The sequence below is a fragment of the Oncorhynchus nerka genome, linkage group LG11, assembly GCF_034236695.1.
Source record: "Oncorhynchus nerka isolate Pitt River linkage group LG11, Oner_Uvic_2.0, whole genome shotgun sequence".
NCBI lineage: Eukaryota > Metazoa > Chordata > Actinopteri > Salmoniformes > Salmonidae > Oncorhynchus > Oncorhynchus nerka.
The window spans coordinates 65,648,751-65,667,049 of NC_088406.1; the positions used below are offsets into that span (position 1 = coordinate 65,648,751).

The 18,299-nt window shown below is 42.9% G+C and overlaps 1 protein-coding gene across 2 annotated transcripts in view; it reads left to right on the forward strand.

Annotated features, from left to right (window-relative positions):
- ssrp1b (structure specific recognition protein 1b) overlaps positions 1 to 14,254 on the forward strand; it is a 22,574-nt gene extending 8,320 nt beyond the window's left edge. The window contains exons 14-19 of one of the 2 annotated variants that reach the window (XM_065024773.1): positions 265 to 310; positions 497 to 614; positions 825 to 989; positions 1,254 to 1,351; positions 13,434 to 13,614; positions 13,765 to 14,254. In XM_065024773.1, the coding sequence (XP_064880845.1) occupies positions 265 to 310; positions 497 to 614; positions 825 to 989; positions 1,254 to 1,351; positions 13,434 to 13,614; positions 13,765 to 13,827 (671 nt within the window). In that variant the 3' untranslated portion in view covers positions 13,828 to 14,254. Of the gene's footprint in view, positions 1 to 264; positions 311 to 496; positions 615 to 821; positions 990 to 1,253; positions 1,352 to 13,433; positions 13,615 to 13,764 lie in introns of both variants that reach the window. The other variant, XM_065024771.1, reaches the window with a different exon arrangement.
- Positions 14,255 to 18,299: the final 4,045 nt, after the last annotated feature.

The window sequence follows — 18,299 nt, forward strand, 5'->3', positions numbered from 1 at the left end:
TGGTCATTGTAGTTAATTACCATGTTTACTGCACTAAACAGTGTATAATATTGGCCTGTTGGAGACTACAACTCCTTACTACATCACACAGTTCGGGCTTGACCTGATTTATCTCTAGAGTAACTGCACATTGGGGTCACAGAAAAAAACGTAACGAAATGGAACTCAAATAATTCAACCGATTGTCAGTCAGTTAGTTCAGAGGGTGAGAGCGGTGAGTGACATGAGGCAGGGCCAATCACAGTTTTTTCTCTTGTCTTCCAGATGAGTCTTTTAACCCTGGAGAGGAGGAAGATGACATAGCGGAAGAGTACGTATTCGTTTTCAATCCATCACTCCCTTATCTTTACCACTTTTTATCAGTCAATCACATTCCCTTCTCTCTTCTCATCCTGCCTCCCTCTCTCTCACTTGCCTCCTTTATTTCACTCTCACACTTTCTCTTTCTCTCCCCCCTCCCCGTCTCGCTCTCTCTTTCTCTTTCCTTCTCTCTCAGGTATGACAGTAAGGCATCAGCCAGTGACAGCAGTGCAGAGGGGGGAGACAGTGACAGAGAAAAGAAGAAGAGACCAGCCAAGAAGGCCAAAGTGGTGAAGGAGAGGAAACCACGCAAGGTAAAGGAGGGAGGAGAGAGAGGGAGGAGAGGTAAAACTAAGTACCTCATCTGAAATTAACCCTCCCTTCCTTTCTATCGCTCAACCTCTCTCCTTATTTTTCCTCTTTCCTCTCTTTCTCTACCTTCACCTCTGTTTTTCTCCCTCTTCCCTTCCTCTCTCCCTCCCCCTTTTCTCCCTTCTCCCTCCTTTACTCTCTCTCCCCAGAAGAAGCCGAAGGACAGTGGCGCCCCCAAGAGGCCGATGAGCGCCTATTTCCTGTGGCTGAACGCGAGCCGCGAGAGCATCAAAGCAGAGCACCCTGGGATATCCATCACAGAGATCTCCAAGAGGGCCGGGGAGATGTGGAGGGAACTGGGGAAGGAGCAAAAAGTGGTATGAGAGAGGGAGGGGGAGAGGGAGGGAGAGAGAGAGATACCAGTATTGCAATTGTCCTCCTCTCATCCTTCCCTCTTGTCTTTCTTTTGCTCTCCCTTTCATTAGTGTGTGAAAATGTAGTTCATTGTAATATACATCTTGTTGACTTATTGACTATCTCTGTCTTTCTTTTTCTCCGCCCCATTCCCATCTCCTTCTCTCTCTCTCTCTTTGTCTCTCCCTTTCTCTCTCCCTCTACCCTTTTCTCTCTCTGTCTGTCAGGAGTGGGATGGGAAAGCGGAGGAGGCGAAGAAGGACTATGAGGTAGCGATGAGGGAGTACAGAGAGAGTGGAGGAGGATCCTCTGCCCCCTCCAAAAAGTACAGTATCATGTCCCTGTTAAACACCTACAGTTGAAGTCCGAAGTTTACAATCACCTTAGCCAAATACAGTTTTTGACAGTTTTTCACAATTCCTGACATTTAATCTAGTAAGAATTTCCTGTTTTAGGTCAGTTAGGATCACCACTTTATTTTAAGAATGTGAAATGTCAGAATAATAGTAGAGAGAATTATTTATTTCAGCTTTTATTTCTTTCATCACATTCCCAGTGGGTCAGAAGTTTACATACACTCAATTAGTATTTGGTAGCACTGCCTTTAAATTGTTTAACTTGGGTCAAATGTTTAGGGTAGCCTTCCACAACCTTCCCACAATAAGTTGGGTGAATTTTGGCCCATTCCTCCTGACAGAGCTGGTGTAACTGAGTCAGGCTTGTAGGCCTCCTTGCTCGCACATGCTTTTTCAGTTCTGCCCACAAATTTTCTATAGGATTCAGGTCAGGGCTTTGTGATGGCCACTCCAATATCTTGACTTTGTTGTCCTTTTTCCACAACTTTGGAAGTATGCTTGGGGTCATTGTCCATTTGGAAGACCCATTTGAGACCAAGCTTAAACTTCCTGACTGATTTCTTGAGATGTTGCTTCAATATCTCCATATAATTTTCCTCCCTCATGAGGCCATCTATTTTGTGAAGTGCACCAGTCCCTCCTGCAGCAAAGCACGCCCACAACATGATGCTGCCACCCCCGTGCTTTATGTGTAGTTGCAAACCATAGTCTGGTTTTGGAGCAGTGGCTTCTTCCTTGCTGAGCGGCCTTTCAGGTTACGTCGATATAGTTCTCGTTTTACTGTGGATATAGATACTTTTGTACATGTTTCTTCCAGCATCTTCACAAGGCCCTTTGTTGTTGTTCTGGGATTGATTTTCACTTTTCGCACCAAAGTACGTTCATCTCTAGGAGACAGAGCGCGTCTCCTTCCTGAGCGACATGACGGCTGCGTGGTCCCATGGTGTTTATACTTGCAAACTATTGTTTGTACAGATGAACGTGGTACCTTCAGGCGTTTGGAAATTGTTCCCAAAGATGAACCAGACTTGTGGAGGTCAACCATTTTTTTTGGGCTGATTTCTTTATATTTTCCAATGATGTCAAGCAAAGAGGCACTGAGTTTAAAGGTAGGCCTTGAAATACATCCACAGGTACACCTCCAATTGACTCAAATGATGTCAACTAGCCTATCAGAAGCTTCTAAAGCCATGACATCATTTTCTGGAATTTTCCAAGCTGTTTAAAGGCACAGTCAACTTAGTGTATGTAAACTTCTGACCTACTGGAATTGTGATACAGTGAATTATAAGTGAAATAATCTGTCTTTAAACAATTGTTGGAATAATTAATTGTGTCATGCACAAAGTAGATGTCCTAACTGACTTGCCAAAACTATCGTTTGTTAACAAGAAATTTGTGGAGTGGTTGAAAAACGAGTTTTAATGACTCCAACCTAAGTGTATGTAAACTTCCGACTGTACATACTACACTCTTACAAAAAAAGGTTCTGGATAGAACCAAAAAGGGTTCTATGCTTGCTTCATATAGTGCATTCGGAAAGTATTCAGACCCCCTTCACCTTTTCCACATTCTGTTGCGTTGTAAGCTTTAAAAAAAAGTCAGCCAGCTTGGAGTTTGCCAAAAGGCACCGAAATGACCCTCAGACCATGAGAAACAAGATTCTCTGGTCTGACGAAACCAAGATTGAACTCTTTCACCTGAATACCAAGTGTCATGTATGGAGGAAACTGGCACCATCCCTACGGTGAAGCATGGTGGTGGCAGCATCATGCTGTGGGGATGTTTTTCAGTGGCAGGGACTGGGAGACTAGTCAGGATCGAGGGAAAGCTGAACGGAGCAAAGTACAGAGATGAAAACCTGCTCCAGTACTCAGAACCTCAGACTGAGGAGAAGGTTCACCTTCCAACAGGACAACGACCTTAAACACACAGTCAAGACAACTCAAGAGTGGCTTCAGGACAAGTCTCTGAATGTCCTTGTACCCGATCAAACATCTCTGGAGAGACCTGAAAATAGCTGTGCAACGACACTCCACATCCAACCTGACAGAGCTTGAGAGGATCTGCAGAGAAGAATGGGAGAAACTCCCCAAATACAGGTGTGCCAAGCTTGTAGCGTCATACCCAAGAAGACTTGAGGCTGTAATCACTGCCAAAGGTGCTTTAACAAAGTACTGAATACTTATGTAAATGTAATATTTTAGTTTTACATTTTTTTATACATTTGCAACATTTTCTAAAAACCTGTTTTTGCTATGTCATTATGGGGTATTGTGTGTAGATTGATGAGGGGGAAAACAATTTAATCCATTTTAGAATATGGCTATAATGTAACAAAATGTGGAAAAAGTGAAGGGGTCTGAATACTTTCCGAATGCACTGTACATGGCTTCTACATCTACATCTACACCAAAACCTGAACTATAGACCTCGGTTTAAAAGCTGACAGTGTTTTTATATACCTTTATTTTATTTTGAATCCTGCGGCTCTGTTGTGCTAAATTGCTGTGAGTGCCGCTATCTATCCCGGGATCCTGCCAGATTCCGTATAGAAGGAGAGACCAGCTAGCCTAGCTGGCTCGGCGGGCTCAAATGGAGGCGGCTATCTAATGCAGGAACTGTGTTTACTTTGCTTTGTTCCGGGACAATGTGGACCGCGCTGACTTTCAATGTAGCAACTGCTTGCGGAGGACAACAGGAGCGAAGCAGCTACTCTTGGCAAGCAAGTAGCAAACCTACATAAGCTACTGGGGAACCCACGTCCACCAACTTTTTATTTTTCTTCCACCCCAGTAGCCGGAAGCCGCTCTGGTCTGGTGGTAGTTTCGCCGCCATGTCGCGGCTCTCCACAGCCGACTGGCCGGTGCTTGGCAGGGTTACATCCCCGAAGGGATCTCCCCCTTTCCCAGAGAACGGAACTGTTCTCGACCCAACCAACCAGCCATGGAGTTACGTCACTCGCCTTGGACGTCGAAGAAGGTGTCCTCTGGCAATGGTGGTCTCCATGAGATGTTGAGCCCGGAACTGACACAGACCAAAAACAGATTTGCCGCCCTGGATCCAGAGGTTCCAGCGCCTTCGTCCTGGGTGGGTTCCCAATCAAGAACCTATCTGGAGGTAGCTGCGTCTTCGTCCTCTGTTCTGTCTCCCTCTCCGGTGGCTTCTACCTTGTGTTCAGATCCTCGGAGCTCCCAGCCTCACCAGACCGTGAGGCTGCCTGAGAGACCGGCCCATTCAACATCACCAGCTGTCATCATAGGCAGCTCTATGGTGGGAAACATCTCGGTTCCCAAGGCAAAAACCCTGTGCAACCCAGGAGCACGAGTACAGAACATAACAAGGCTGCTTCCAACTGTTCTACCACAGATGCCGGGAGCTGACACTGTCGTAGTCCATGTGGGGTCAAACGACATCAGGAGGGCTAGCTTGGAACATTTGAAAATGGATTTTAAAGAACTGATTTTAGCATTAAAATAATTTCAGGTCCAGTACCATCGTTGGGCCGCGGGTGTGAAAGATTCAGAAGACTGCTGGCATTACACATCTGGCTAAAAGACTACTGTAGCTCTGCTGGAGTCACTTTTATTGATAACTTTTACACCTGAAACAGAAGATACTCCACAGGAATGACGGAGTCCATCCATATCATCTTGGCTCCTGAACTCTGTCCACGCATTTCAAGGCTGCGTTGAAACAATGATCCAAGACCAGCTGTCACGCCCTGACCTTAGAGAGCCTTTTTATGTCTCTATTTGGTTTGGTCAGGGTGTGATTTGGGTGGGCATTCTATGTTCTGATTTCTATGTTTTGTGTTTCTATGTTTTAGCCGGGTATGGTTCTCAATCAGGGACAGCTGTCTATCGTTGTCTCTGAATGGGAATCATACTTAGGCAGCCTTTTTCCCTTTTGCTATTGTGGGAAGTTATCTTTGTTAGAGGCACTATTGCCCTTGTAAGCTTCACGGTCGTTTCTTTGTTTTGTTGGCGACATTCATTATTTGAAAATGAATATTTTATTTCAAATTATCATTTGATTGTTATTTAACTTTAATGTCAATACTTCCTTGTAAAAGTATTCATCCTCCTTTGTATTTTGTTGCTTTACAACCTGTAATTTAAATTGATTTTTATTTGGATTTCATGTCATGGACATACACCAAATAGTCCAAATTGTTTGAAGTGAAATTAAAAATATAATTTGTTTCCAAAAATAAAAAATGTATTATGTATTCACCCCTTTGCTATGAAGCCCCTAAATAAGATCTGGTGCAACCAATTACCTTCAGAAGTCACATAATTAGTTAAATAAAGTCAACCTGTGTGTCACATGATATGTCACATGATCTCAGTATATATACACCTGTTCTGAAAGGCCCCAGAGCCTGCAACACCACTAAGTAAGGGGCTCCACCAAGCAAGCGACACCATGAAGACCAATGAGCTTTCCAAACAGGTACAGATCAGGGTTGGGTTCTAAAAATTTAAAAATAAACTTTGAACTACCCACGGAGCACCATTAAATCCATTATTAAAAAATGGTGAGAATATGGCACGACAACAAACCTGCCAAGAGAGGGCCACCAACCAAAATTCACAGACCAGGTAAGGAGGGCATTAATCAGAGAGGCAACAAAGAGACCAAAGATAACCCCGAAGGAGCTGCAAAGCTCCACAGCGGAGATTGGAGTATCTGTCCATAGGACCACTTTAAGCAGTACACTCCACAGAGCTGGGCTTTACGGAATAGTGGCCAGAAAGAAATAAGCAAACACATGTGGTGTTTGCCAAAAGGCATGTGGGAGACTCCCCAAACATATTGAAGAAGGTATTCTGGTCAGATGAGACTAAAATGGAGCTTTTTGGCCATCAAGGAAAACGCTATGTCTGGCGCAAACCCAACACTTCCTCATTACCCCGAGAGCACCATCCCCACAGTGTTTTTCCATCGGCAGGGAAACTGGTCAGAATTGAGAGAATGATGGATGGTGTTAAATACATGGAAATTCTTCAGGGAAACCTGTTTCAGTCTTCCCGAGCTTTGAGACTGGGACGGAGGTTCACCTTCCAGCAGGACAATGACCCTAAGCATACAGCGAAAGCAACACTCGAGTGGTTTAAGGGAAAACATTTAAATGTCTTGGAATGGCCTAGTCAAATCTCATACCTCAATCCAATTGAGAATCTGTGGCATGACTTAAAGAAGAACCCATCTAACTTGAAGGAGCTGGAGTAGTTTTGCCTTGAGGAACGGGCAAAAATCCCAGTGGCTAGATGTGCCAAGCTTATAGAGACATACCCCAAGAGACTTGCAGCTGTAATAGCTGCAAAAGGTGTCTCTACAAAGTATTGAATTCCATGGTGCTTGCCTACGGAGCTGTGAGGTGAACGGCACCTCAGTACCTCCAGGCTCTGATCAGGCCCTACACCCAAACAAGGGCACTGCGTTCATCCACCTCTGGCCTGCTCGCCTCCCTACCACTGAGGAAGTACAGTTCCCGCTCAGCCCAGTCAAAACTGTTCGCTGCTCTGGCCCCCCAATGGTGGAACAAACTCCCTCACGACGCCAGGACAGCGGAGTCAATCACCACCTTCCGGAGACACCTGAAACCCCACCTCTTTCAGGAATACCTAGGATAGGATAAAGTAATCCTTCTCACCCCCTTAAAAGATTTAGATGCACTATTGTAAAGTGGCTGTTCCACTGGATGTCTTAAGGTGAACGCACCAATTTGTAAGTCGCTCTGGATAAGAGCGTCTGCTAAATGACTTAAATGTAAATGTAAATTCATTAAAATAAAGAAAATGTACGCTCACCACCTTGCGCTTTGGTCCACTTCTTCTGACGGTCGTGACACCAGCTCGGTTAATCCCTAACATTGTGACAATGAGTCGTCATAATGCTGCATCAAATGTACATGATTTTAGGGGCATTGTAAAGAACACAATGTATGTCATTTAATTGATGTACCCCTAATTGCACCGAATACATCTGTTTATCCTACAGCTATTGTAAGCCGTAATCATGAGCCTATAAACCAGAGTTACACTGTTAGCACTGAGGCGGTGTGCAATAGTAGGAAGACCACTTTATGCCGCTCACCCTGCACTATCAGCTCCAATGTAAATAACATGAGTAAGTCTACCTCTGATAAGCTTCCCAGTAAAGCATTAAAAACAATCAAGCAACCCATAAAAGTGCTAAAAATAGCCCATATTAAAATATGTAGCCAAAGAAACAAGGTCCATGAAGTCAATAACTTGCTTGTAACAGATGGAACTCACTTAGATAATACCTTTGATGATACAGTGGTAGCAATACATGGTTATAACATCTACCGAAAAGACAAATGCCAACGGAGGCGGTGTTGCAGTCTATATTCAGCACCACATTCATGTAAAGCTTAGAGACGATCTAATGTTAAATACTGTTGAGGTAATATGGCTACAGGCTCACCTAAAGCCCATTCTTGTGGGAAGCTGCTATAGACCACCAAGTGCTAACAGTCAGTATCTGGATAATATGTGTGAAATGCTTGATAATGTACATGATATCAACAGAGAAGTATATTTTCTGGGTGATTTAAATATTGACTGGCTATCATCAAGCTGCCCACTAAGGAAAAAACATCACACTGTAACCAGTGCCTGCAACCTGGATCCGGTTGTCAGTCAACCTGCCAGGGTAGTTACAAACAGCACAGGAGTTAAATCATCAACATGTATTGATCACATCTTTACTAATGCTGCAGATATTTGCTTTAAAGCAGTATCCAAATCCATAGTATGTAGTGATCACAATATAATAGCCATATCTAGGAAAACCAAAGTTCCAATGGCTGGGCCTAATATAGTGTATAAGAGGTCATACAAGACATTTTGTAGTGATTCATATGTTGATGATGTAAAGAATATTTACTGGTCTGTGGTGTGTATTGAGGAGCAACCAGACGCTGCACTTGACACATTTATGAAAATACTTATTCCAGTTACTAATAAGCATGCACCCATTAAGAAAATGACTGTAAAAACTGTTAAATCCCCTTAGATTGATGAGGAATTGAAAAATTGTATGGTTGAGAGGGATGAGACAAAAGGTATGGCAATTAAGTCTGGCAGCCCAACTGATTGGCAAACGTACTGCAAATTAAGAAATCATGTGACTAAACTAACGAAAAAATAAACTACACTATGAAACAAAGAAAAATTATAGAAAGAATTATAGTAAAAAGCTTTGGGGCACCTTATATGACATTTTGGGGAAAAAAGCTAACTGATGGCTCATTCATTACAAAGCCCACTGATATTGCAAACTCCTTTAAGACTTCATTGGGATAGGGGGCAGCATTTTCACTTTTGGATGAAAAGCATGACCAGAGTAAACTGCCTGCTACTCAGTCCCAGATGCTAATATATGCATATTATTAGTCGTATTGGATAGAAAACACTCTGAAGTTTCTAAAACTGTTTGAATGATGTCTGTGTATAACAGAACTCATATGGCAGGCAAAAACCTGAGAAAAAATCCAACCAGGAAGTGGGAAATCTGAGGTTGGTCGTTTTTCAACTCAGCCCCTATTGAAGATACAGTGGGATATTTTGGTAATCTTACACTTCCTACGCCTTCCACTAGATGTTAACAGTCTTTAGAACGTTGTTTCAGACTTCTACTGTGAAGGGGGACTGAATGAGAGGGGAATGAGTCAGAGGTCTGGCAGAGAGCCACGGGCTCGTGACGCGCAGTCATGTGAGAGCGACCTAAGTTCCATTGCTTTTCTACAGACAAAGGAATTGTCCGGTTGGAACATTTTTGAAGATTTATGATAAAAACATCCTAAAGATTGATTCTATACTATGTTTGACATCTTTCTACGGACTGTAACAGAACTTTTTGGACTTTTTGTCCGACCTTTCTGCTGGACTTGCCCGTGCCTCGTGAGTTTCGATTTGTATACTAAACGCGCTAACAAAAGGAGGTGTTTGGACATAAATGATGAACTTTATCAAACAAATCAAACATTTATTGTGGAACTGGGATTCCTGGCAGTGCATTCTGATGAAGATCATCAAAGGTAAGAGAATATTTATAATGCTATTTCTGACTAATGTTGACTACACAACATGGCGGATATTTCTTTGGCTGGTTTGGGCTCTGAGCACCGTACTCAGATTATTGCATGGTATGCTTTTTCGTAAAGTTTTTAAAAAATCTGTTGTCTTTATTTTTGTTTTCTTTCTCTGTTTTCTTTATATTTTGGTTAGGTCAGGGTGTGACTAGGGTGGATATGCTAGTTTTTGTATTGTCTAGGGGTTTTGTATTGTCTAGGGTTTTTGTATGTCTAGGGTTTTGTATAGGTCTAGGTATTTGTATGTTTATGGTGGCCTGATATGGTTCCCAATCAGAGGCAGCTGGTTATCGTTGTCTCTGATTGGGGATCATATTTAGGTAGCCATTTCCCTTTGGTGTTTGTGGGATCTTGTTCTATGTTTAGTTGCCTGTCTGCACTATTCATATAGCTTCATGGTTCGTTTTGTTATTTTGTTAGTTTGTTCAGTGTTTCAATCTTTAAATAAAGAAGAATGTACTCATACCACGCTGCACCTTGGTCTCATTCGTATGACGAACGTGACAGTGACTTGGTGGTGACCTAACATAATCGTTTGTGGAGCTTTCGCTGTAAAGCCTTTTTGAAATCAGACACTGGCTGGATTAACGAGAATTGTATCTTTAAAATGGTGCCTAATACTTGTATGTTTGAGAAATTTGATTTATGAGATTTCTGTTGTTTGAATTTGGCGCCCTGCAATTTCACTGGCTGTTGGCGAGGGGTTCTGCTAGCGGAACCCCGTTCCCAGACAGGTTAATGACTTTTTCATTGGCAAGATAAGCAAATTTAGGGATGACATGCCAGCAACAAAGGCAGACACTACCCATCCAAGTATATTGGACCAAATTATGAAAGACAAGAATTGTACTTTTGAATTCCTTGCAGTCAGTATGGAAGAGGTGAAAAAATGATTGTTGTCTATCAACAATGATAAGCCACCAGGGTCTGACAATCTGGATGGAAAATTACTGAGGATAATTGCCACTCCTATTTGCCATATCTTCAATTTAAGCCTACTAGAGAGCATGTGCCCTCAGGCCTGGAGGGAAGCTAAAGTAATTCCGCTACCCAATAATAGTAAAGCCCCCTTTACTGGCTCAAATAGCCGACCAATCAGCCTGTTACCAACCCTTAGTAAACTTCTGGAAAAAAATTGTGTTTGACCAGATACAATGCTATTTGACAGTAAACAAATTGATAACATAAATTCAGAATGCTTATAGGGAAGGACACTCAACAAGCATAAAACTTACACAAATGACTGATGATTGGCTGAGAGAAATTGATGATAAAATGATTGTGGGTCTGTCTCGTTAGACTTCAGTGCAGCTTTTGACATTATCGATTCTAGTCTGCTGCTGGAAAAACGTATGTGTTAAGTCTTAACACCCCCTGCTATAATGTGGATAAAGAGTTACTTGTCTAACAGAACATAGATGATGTTCTTTAATGGAAGCTTCTCAAATATAATCCATTTAGAATCAGGAATTCCCCAGGGTAGCTGTTTAGGCCCCTTGCTTTTTTCCCCTTTTTTACTAACGACATGCCACTGACTTTGAGTAAAGCCAGAGTGTCTATGTATGCGGATGGCTCAACGCTATACGTCAGCTATTACAGCGACTGAAATGACTGCAACACTCAACAAAGAGCTGCAGTTAGTTTCAGAGGGGGTGGCAAGGATTAAGTTAGCCTAAATATTTCTAAAACTAAAAGCATTGTATTTGGAACAAAACACTCACTAAACCCTAAACCTCAACTAAATCTTGTAATAAATCATGTGGAAATTGAGCAAGTTGAGATGACTAAACTGCTTGGAGTAACCCTAGATTGTAAACTGTCATGGTCAAAAGATATTGATGCAGTAGTGTAGTAGTACCTAAGATGGGGAGAAGTCTGTCTATAATAAAGCAACATTTTGCCTTCTTAACAACACTATCAACAAGGAAGGTCCTACAGGCCCTAGTTTTGTCGCACCTTGACTACAGTTCAGTCGTGTGGTCAAGTGCCACAAAAAAGGACTAAGGAAAATTGCAATTGGCTCAGAACAGGGCTTCACGGCTGGCCCTTGAATGTACACGGAGAGCTAAAATTAATAAAATGCATGTCAATCTCTCCTGGCTGAAAGTGGAGGAGAGATTGACTTCATCACTACTTTTATTTATGAGAGGTATTGACATGTTGAATTCACAGAGCTGTCTGTCTAAACTACTGGCACAAAGCTCGGACACCCATGCATACCCCACAAGACATGCCACAAGAGGTCTCTTCACAGTCCCCAAGTCCAGAACAGACTATCGGAGGCACACAGTACTACATAGAGCCATAACTACATGGAACTCTATTCCACATCAAGTAACTGACGCAAGCAGTAACATTTTATCTAAAAAACAGATTAAAAAAACACCTTATGGAACAGCGGGGACTGTGAAGCAACACAAACATTGGCACAGACACATGCATACACACACACACATGATAACATACACACTATACATACACATGTATTTAGTACTGTAGATATGTGGTAGTGGTGGAGTAAGGGCCTGAGAGCACACTGTGTGTTGTGAAATCTGTGAATGTATTGTAATGTTTTTAAAATTGTATAAACTTCCTTAATTTTGCTGGACCCCAGGCAGCAGCTAATGGGGATCCATAATAAATACAAATACATTTGCATTTCTTGCTGTTTGGGGTTTTAAGCTGGGTTTCTGTATAGCACTTTGTAACATTGGCTGATGTAAAAAAAAGGCTTTATAAATCCATTTGATTGATTGATTAAGATTCAAAAGAGAACCGAAGTTGGTTCCATATAGAATCCTGTAGGAAACCCGAGGGTTCTATATGGAACCAATTTTGATTCAGTGAGAAGAAGCCCTTGGGTTCTGATCAAACAACTCTACAAAGGGTTTTATATAGAACCTTTATATAGAGACAAATATTTAGTAGGAAAACCTTTTGTTATCATTTCGATGTCTCCAGATTGACTTTAGATGCAGCTAGCTAGCTGGCTAAGATTGAGGAGAGGCCACCGGATTTTAGCTCGCTAATGTTAGCATTGCTAGCTATTTTTGACAAACTTTGCTAGCTAATGACAACATTGCAATCTGTCTAAAGTCAATTTGACAACATGATAATGCTGGCAAAGTTGTTTCCTACTAAATATGTGACTACTTTAGCAATGTCATTGTATTTCCAGGCACTGTAATGTAATTTAAACCTAACAGTAGTTAGCCTCTGTCCAGAATGACTGGGCTTATCACCACATTAGGGCACCACTATGGCACCACCGAGTGACGGAGGTGCAACCTATGAATATGAAGCAAGTACTAGAACCCTTTTTGGTTCTATCCAGAACCTTTTTTTCGAAGAGTGTAGATACAATTGATGCACTACTTGTACATCATTTGCAGTATATATAACGTGGGGTGGTTTCCCAGACACAGATTAAGCATACTGCTAGACTAGAAATCATTTCTAATTGAGATTCTCCATTGAACATGCTTTTAATCCAGGACTAGGTTTCTGTCACGCCTGCTCCCGCTTCCCCTCTCTGGCGCTCGAGGGCTCCCGTCATTACGTACACCTGTCACCATCATTACTCGCAACAGCGCTCATTGGACTCAACAGGACTCCTTTACTTTGTTGATTGCCCCTTTATATCTGTCTGCTCCTCAGTTTGTTCCCCGTGTCAGCATTATTGCCGTTTTGTTTTCCCCTGTCCAGACGCTGTCCATTTTCTTTTCCTGTCCATGTTTCATTCAATGTTCACTCCCTGTACTTGCTTCTCGTCTCCAGCGTCGGTCCTTACAGTATCGTAGATTATCATGAAAGAGTTTTGCTAAACATAACAGCAAAAGGTGCATCATATTTGAAGTATTTTTGTCTGAATGTTTGCTTATTTATCATGTCTTTAATCTATCACTTCTTCTTTCTCATGTGTTCAGGGAGAGGAAAAAGAAGGGAGGGAAGAGTGATGAGAAGAAGAAGAAGGGGACGTCTGGTGGAGGGAGGGAGCGAGAGAGGGAGAGGACAACAGGAAACGACAGCTTTAAGAGCAGGGAGTTTATCTCCAGCGAAGAGAGCTCCTCAGAGTCAGACAGAGGCAAGGGCAAACGCAAACGCAAGGTGAGGACACATATGCACACACACACAATGTACTTCACATATAAAACATTTTGCTACAAGTATGGCATTTCAGACAATTGTTTTGTTTAATCATGTTCACACCTCTTCTTTTACCCTCTCTCTCTCTCTCTCCCCCCATCTCTCTCTCAGGGTTCAGATGAACTAGAGGAGGTGGCCTCGACCCCACCCAGTTCTGACTCAGGATCAGACTGAGGCGCGCCTGAGAGGAGAGAGAGAAAGAGTGGGAAGAACATGGAGAGGGAAAAGAGGGCAAAGTGTGGAGAGGGGTTGTGAACTCTCTACCGCCCTCCGTTCCTCTCTCTCATACGCTTGTTCTATTCTATTTTAAAGCACAGGAATCAAGTATGAAGATAATTCATACCGATGTATTCAAAAATATTCTGTCCAGGAATTGTAAAACGATCCCCCTCATCTCAGGAAGCGAAATACTGTATTTAATGATTTTAGCCCAGTGCAAAAATCCCATAACCTGACCAGTGTCATGACCACATTTCCCAGCTACACATGCATGACACTGTCTGTTGGTTTAGGCTGTGAACAATTCAGGTAAAAACCCTTGCCTGCTGTTAAATGTAGTTTTCCAGAATATTACTAAATTAAATATTATAAGTAAATGCTCTTTTCCATGTCTTGAGTGTTTTGGTGCTGACTGGCGTAAATGCTGTCTTTCATATAATGTTACACATGTTCACACACACACACATAAACAACCATTTGCTATTAGCGAAGCACAATAAACATTCTATGGTTATTCCACGTGGTTTAGAAGGATGTGTGGTGTTGGACTGAGTTAGAGGAAGGAGGAGGGCAGTGGTTTCAATATACCATGGTGTGGTCAACTATGAGCAGTGCGAATGACGGGGAGGAACGGAGAGAGGGATGGATGGAGGAGGCCTGTCTTTTAAGTGTCTGTGCGTAGTCTGATACTGATGACAAGCGCTCTAACGGATATCAATTCTCTCTCCCCTCTCCTTCTCAGCCAACCACAACATCTATTTCCTCGTTCTTTCTCTCTCACACACTCCCTTTTGTTCTCCCTCTCTCAGTTTCTCTGCACACCCCTTCTCTCCAACCACAACATCTTCTGTATATGACAGCTACATTGTTTATCTACCACAACACTTACCCTCTTCTCTCTACATACTAGCCCTGGATTGATATAACTTTAAACAGTAGATATATTTTTTTATTGTCACATACACCGGATAGGTGCAGTGAAATGTGTTGTTTTACAGGGTCAGCCGTAGTACAGCGCCCCTGGAGAAAATTAGTGTTGTGCCTTGCGCATCGACAGATTTTTCACCTTGTCAGCTCAGGTATTCAAACCAACCTTTCAGTTACTGGTCCAACGTTCTAACCGCTAGGCTATCTGCCGCCCTTTCCATCATGTCCTTTGTTCTTTTTGGTTGTTTCTCTCTCCCCTTATCATTGTCTGTTCTCCCTCCCCTTCTCCTTCGTCTTCTGTCTGTCCTCTCCAGCCCCTCTAGCTCTCTCCTTCCTCTCAGACCACTTACTAGGTAATCTAATTGAAGGTGTGGATGAGTTTTTATTTATCATCTATTAAGTCACTTCCCTTTCTCTCTCCATCTCTTTCTCTCAGTCTCTCCCCAGCTGTCTTTCTCTTTCTCTCTCTCCTTCTCCAATTTCTAAGGAAATCTAATAACAAGTTGGAAAGAACTTCCTAGTATCTGTATTTTCTAACGGCGCCACAATCATCATTATGAGAAATATAACTCTCTGGGCGCATCCCAAATGGCACCCTATTCCTTATATAGTGCACTACTTTTGACCAGGGCCTATAGCGTGTAATTTGGGACTTAGCATCTGTCTCTGTTAGCCCAGAGCGTTATGGTGTACTGTATACTTAACAGGGTCATGCCTTAAAAAACGTACAATCCGTCGTACAGTGCTTGTCATTTGGACTAGGACACTGTTGCCCCCCCGGACACTATCTCTGACCGCTTTAATGCCCAAAAAGGCCCATTCAATTCCTTTGTTTAGCAGATTCTCTTATCCAAAGCGACTTACTGGAGCTACGAGTGCTTTGCTCAAAGGCACATCAACAGATTGCTAACCTTATCAGCTCAGATTTGAACCAGTGACTTTTCAGTTACTGGCCAAACGCTCTTAATGACTAGGCCACCTCAACCTGAGGAAATATAAAGAAAAAAACACCCCAAAACAATATTTTGGCATTTGTTTCATAAGTCCGTTGTTGAAAAATGCCAAAATGTTTGACATGTCAGCAATCAAGTTTTCAAGATATATAACTTTAAAAACAAAGAAATACAGTGCATTCGGAAAGTATTCAGACCCCTTGACTTTTTCCACTTTTTGTTTAAAAATCCAACTTGATTGAAGTCCACCTGTGGTAAATTCAATTGATTGTACATGATTTGGAAAGGCACAAACCTGTCTATATAAGGTCCCACGGTTGACAGTGCATGTCAGACCAAAAACCAAGCCATGAGGTCGAATGCAGAGCTCCGAGACAGGATTGTGTCGAGGCACAGATCTGGGGAAGGGTACCAATCAATCAAATGTGTTTCTGGCTGTGCCGGGTGGAGATTATAACAGAATCAAAATCAAATCAAACGTATTTATATAGCCCTTCGTACATCAGCTTATATCTCAAAGTGCTGTACAGAAATCCAGCCTAAAACCCCAAACAGAAAACAATGCAGGTGTATAAGCACGGGTGCTAGAAAAAACTCCCTAGAAAGGCCAAAACCTAGGAAGAAACCTAGAGAGGAACCAGGCTATAAGGGGTGGCCAGTCCTCTTCTGGCTGTGCCGGGTGGAGATTATAACAGAACATGGCCAAGATGTTCAAATGTTCATAAATGACCAGCATGGTCAAATAATAATAAATCACAGGCAGAACAGTTGAAACTGGAGCAGCAGCACAGCCAGGTGGACTGGGGACAGCAAGGAGTCATCATGCCAGGTAGTCCTGAGGCATGGTCCTAGGGCTCAGGTCCTCCAAGAGAGAGAAAGAAAGAGAGAATTAGGGAGAGCATACTTAAATTCACACAGGACACCGGATAAGACAGGAGAAGTACTCCAGATATAACAAACTGACACTAGCCCCCCGACACAAACTACTGAGGCATAAATACTGGAGGCTGAGACAGGAGGGGTCAGGAGACACTGTGGCCCCATCCGATGATACCCCCGGACAGGGCCAAACAGGAAGGATAGGAACAGAACATGATCAAGATGTTCAAATGTCCATAGATGACCAGCAGGGTCAAATAATAACAATCACAGTGGTTGTAGAGGGTGCAACAAGTCAGCACCTCAAGAGTAAATGCCAGTTGGCTTTTCATAGCATCTCTACCGCTGTTGCTGTCTCTAGAGAGTTGAAAAAAGCAGGTCTGGGACAAGGTAGCACGTCCGGTGAACAGGTCAGGGTTCCATAGCCGCAGGCAGAACAGTTGAAACTGGAGCAGCAGCACGACCAGGTGGACTCGGGACAGCAAGGTAGTCCTGAAGCATGGTCCTAAGAAAGAAGAAAGAGAGAGAGTTAGAGAGAGCATACTTAAATTCACACAGGACACCGGATAAGACAGGAGAAATACTCCAGATATAACAGACTGACCCTAGCCCCCCGACACATAAATTATTGCAGCATGAATACTGGAGGCTGAGACAGGAGGGGTAGGGAGACACTGTGGCCCAGTCTGACGATACCCACGGACAGGGCCAAACAGACAGTATATAACCCCACTCACTTTGCCAAAGCACAGCCCACACACCACTAGAGGGATGTCTTCAACCACCAACTTACTATCCTGATACAAAGCTGAGTATAGCCCACGAAGATCTCTCACCTGGCACAAACCCGGGGGGGGCGAAGATCACATCAATGACTCAGCCCCTGTAATAGGGTTAGAGGCAGAGAATCCCAGTGGAGAGAGGGGAACTGGCCAGGCAGAGACAGCAAGGGCGGTTCGTTGCTCCAGTGCCTTTCCATTCCCATTTCCTTCACACTCTTGGACCAGACTACACTCAATCATAGGACCTACTGAAGAGACGAGTCTACGTCTCTCACATGGATAGGCAGACCATTCCATAAAAATGGAGCTCTATACGAGAAAGCCCTGCCTCCAGCTGTTTGCCTACAAATTCGAGGGACAGTAAAAAGGCCTGCGTCTTGTGACCGTAGCGTACGTGTAGGTATGTACGGCAGGACCAAATCGGAAAAATAGGTAGGAGCAAGCCCATGTAATGCTTTGTAGGTTAGCAGTAAAACCTTGAAATCAGCCCTAGCCTTAACAGGAAGCCAGTGTAGAGAGGCTAGCACTGGGGTAATATGATAACATTTTGGGATTCTAGTCAAGATTCTAGCAGCCGTGTTTAGTACTAACTGAAGTTTATTTAGTGCTTTATCCGGGTAGCCGGAAAGTAGAGCATTGCAGTAGTATAACATAGAAGTGACAAAAGCATGGATACATTTTTCTACATCATTTTTGGACAGAAAGTTTCAGATTTTGCAATGTTACGTAGATGGAAAAAAGCTGTCCTTGAAACAGTGTTGATATGTTCGTCAAAAGAGAGATCAGGGTCCAGAGTAACGCAGTGGTCCTTCACAGTTTTATTTGAGGCGACTGTACAACAATCAAGATGAATTTCCAGATTCAACAGAATATCTCTTTGTTTCTT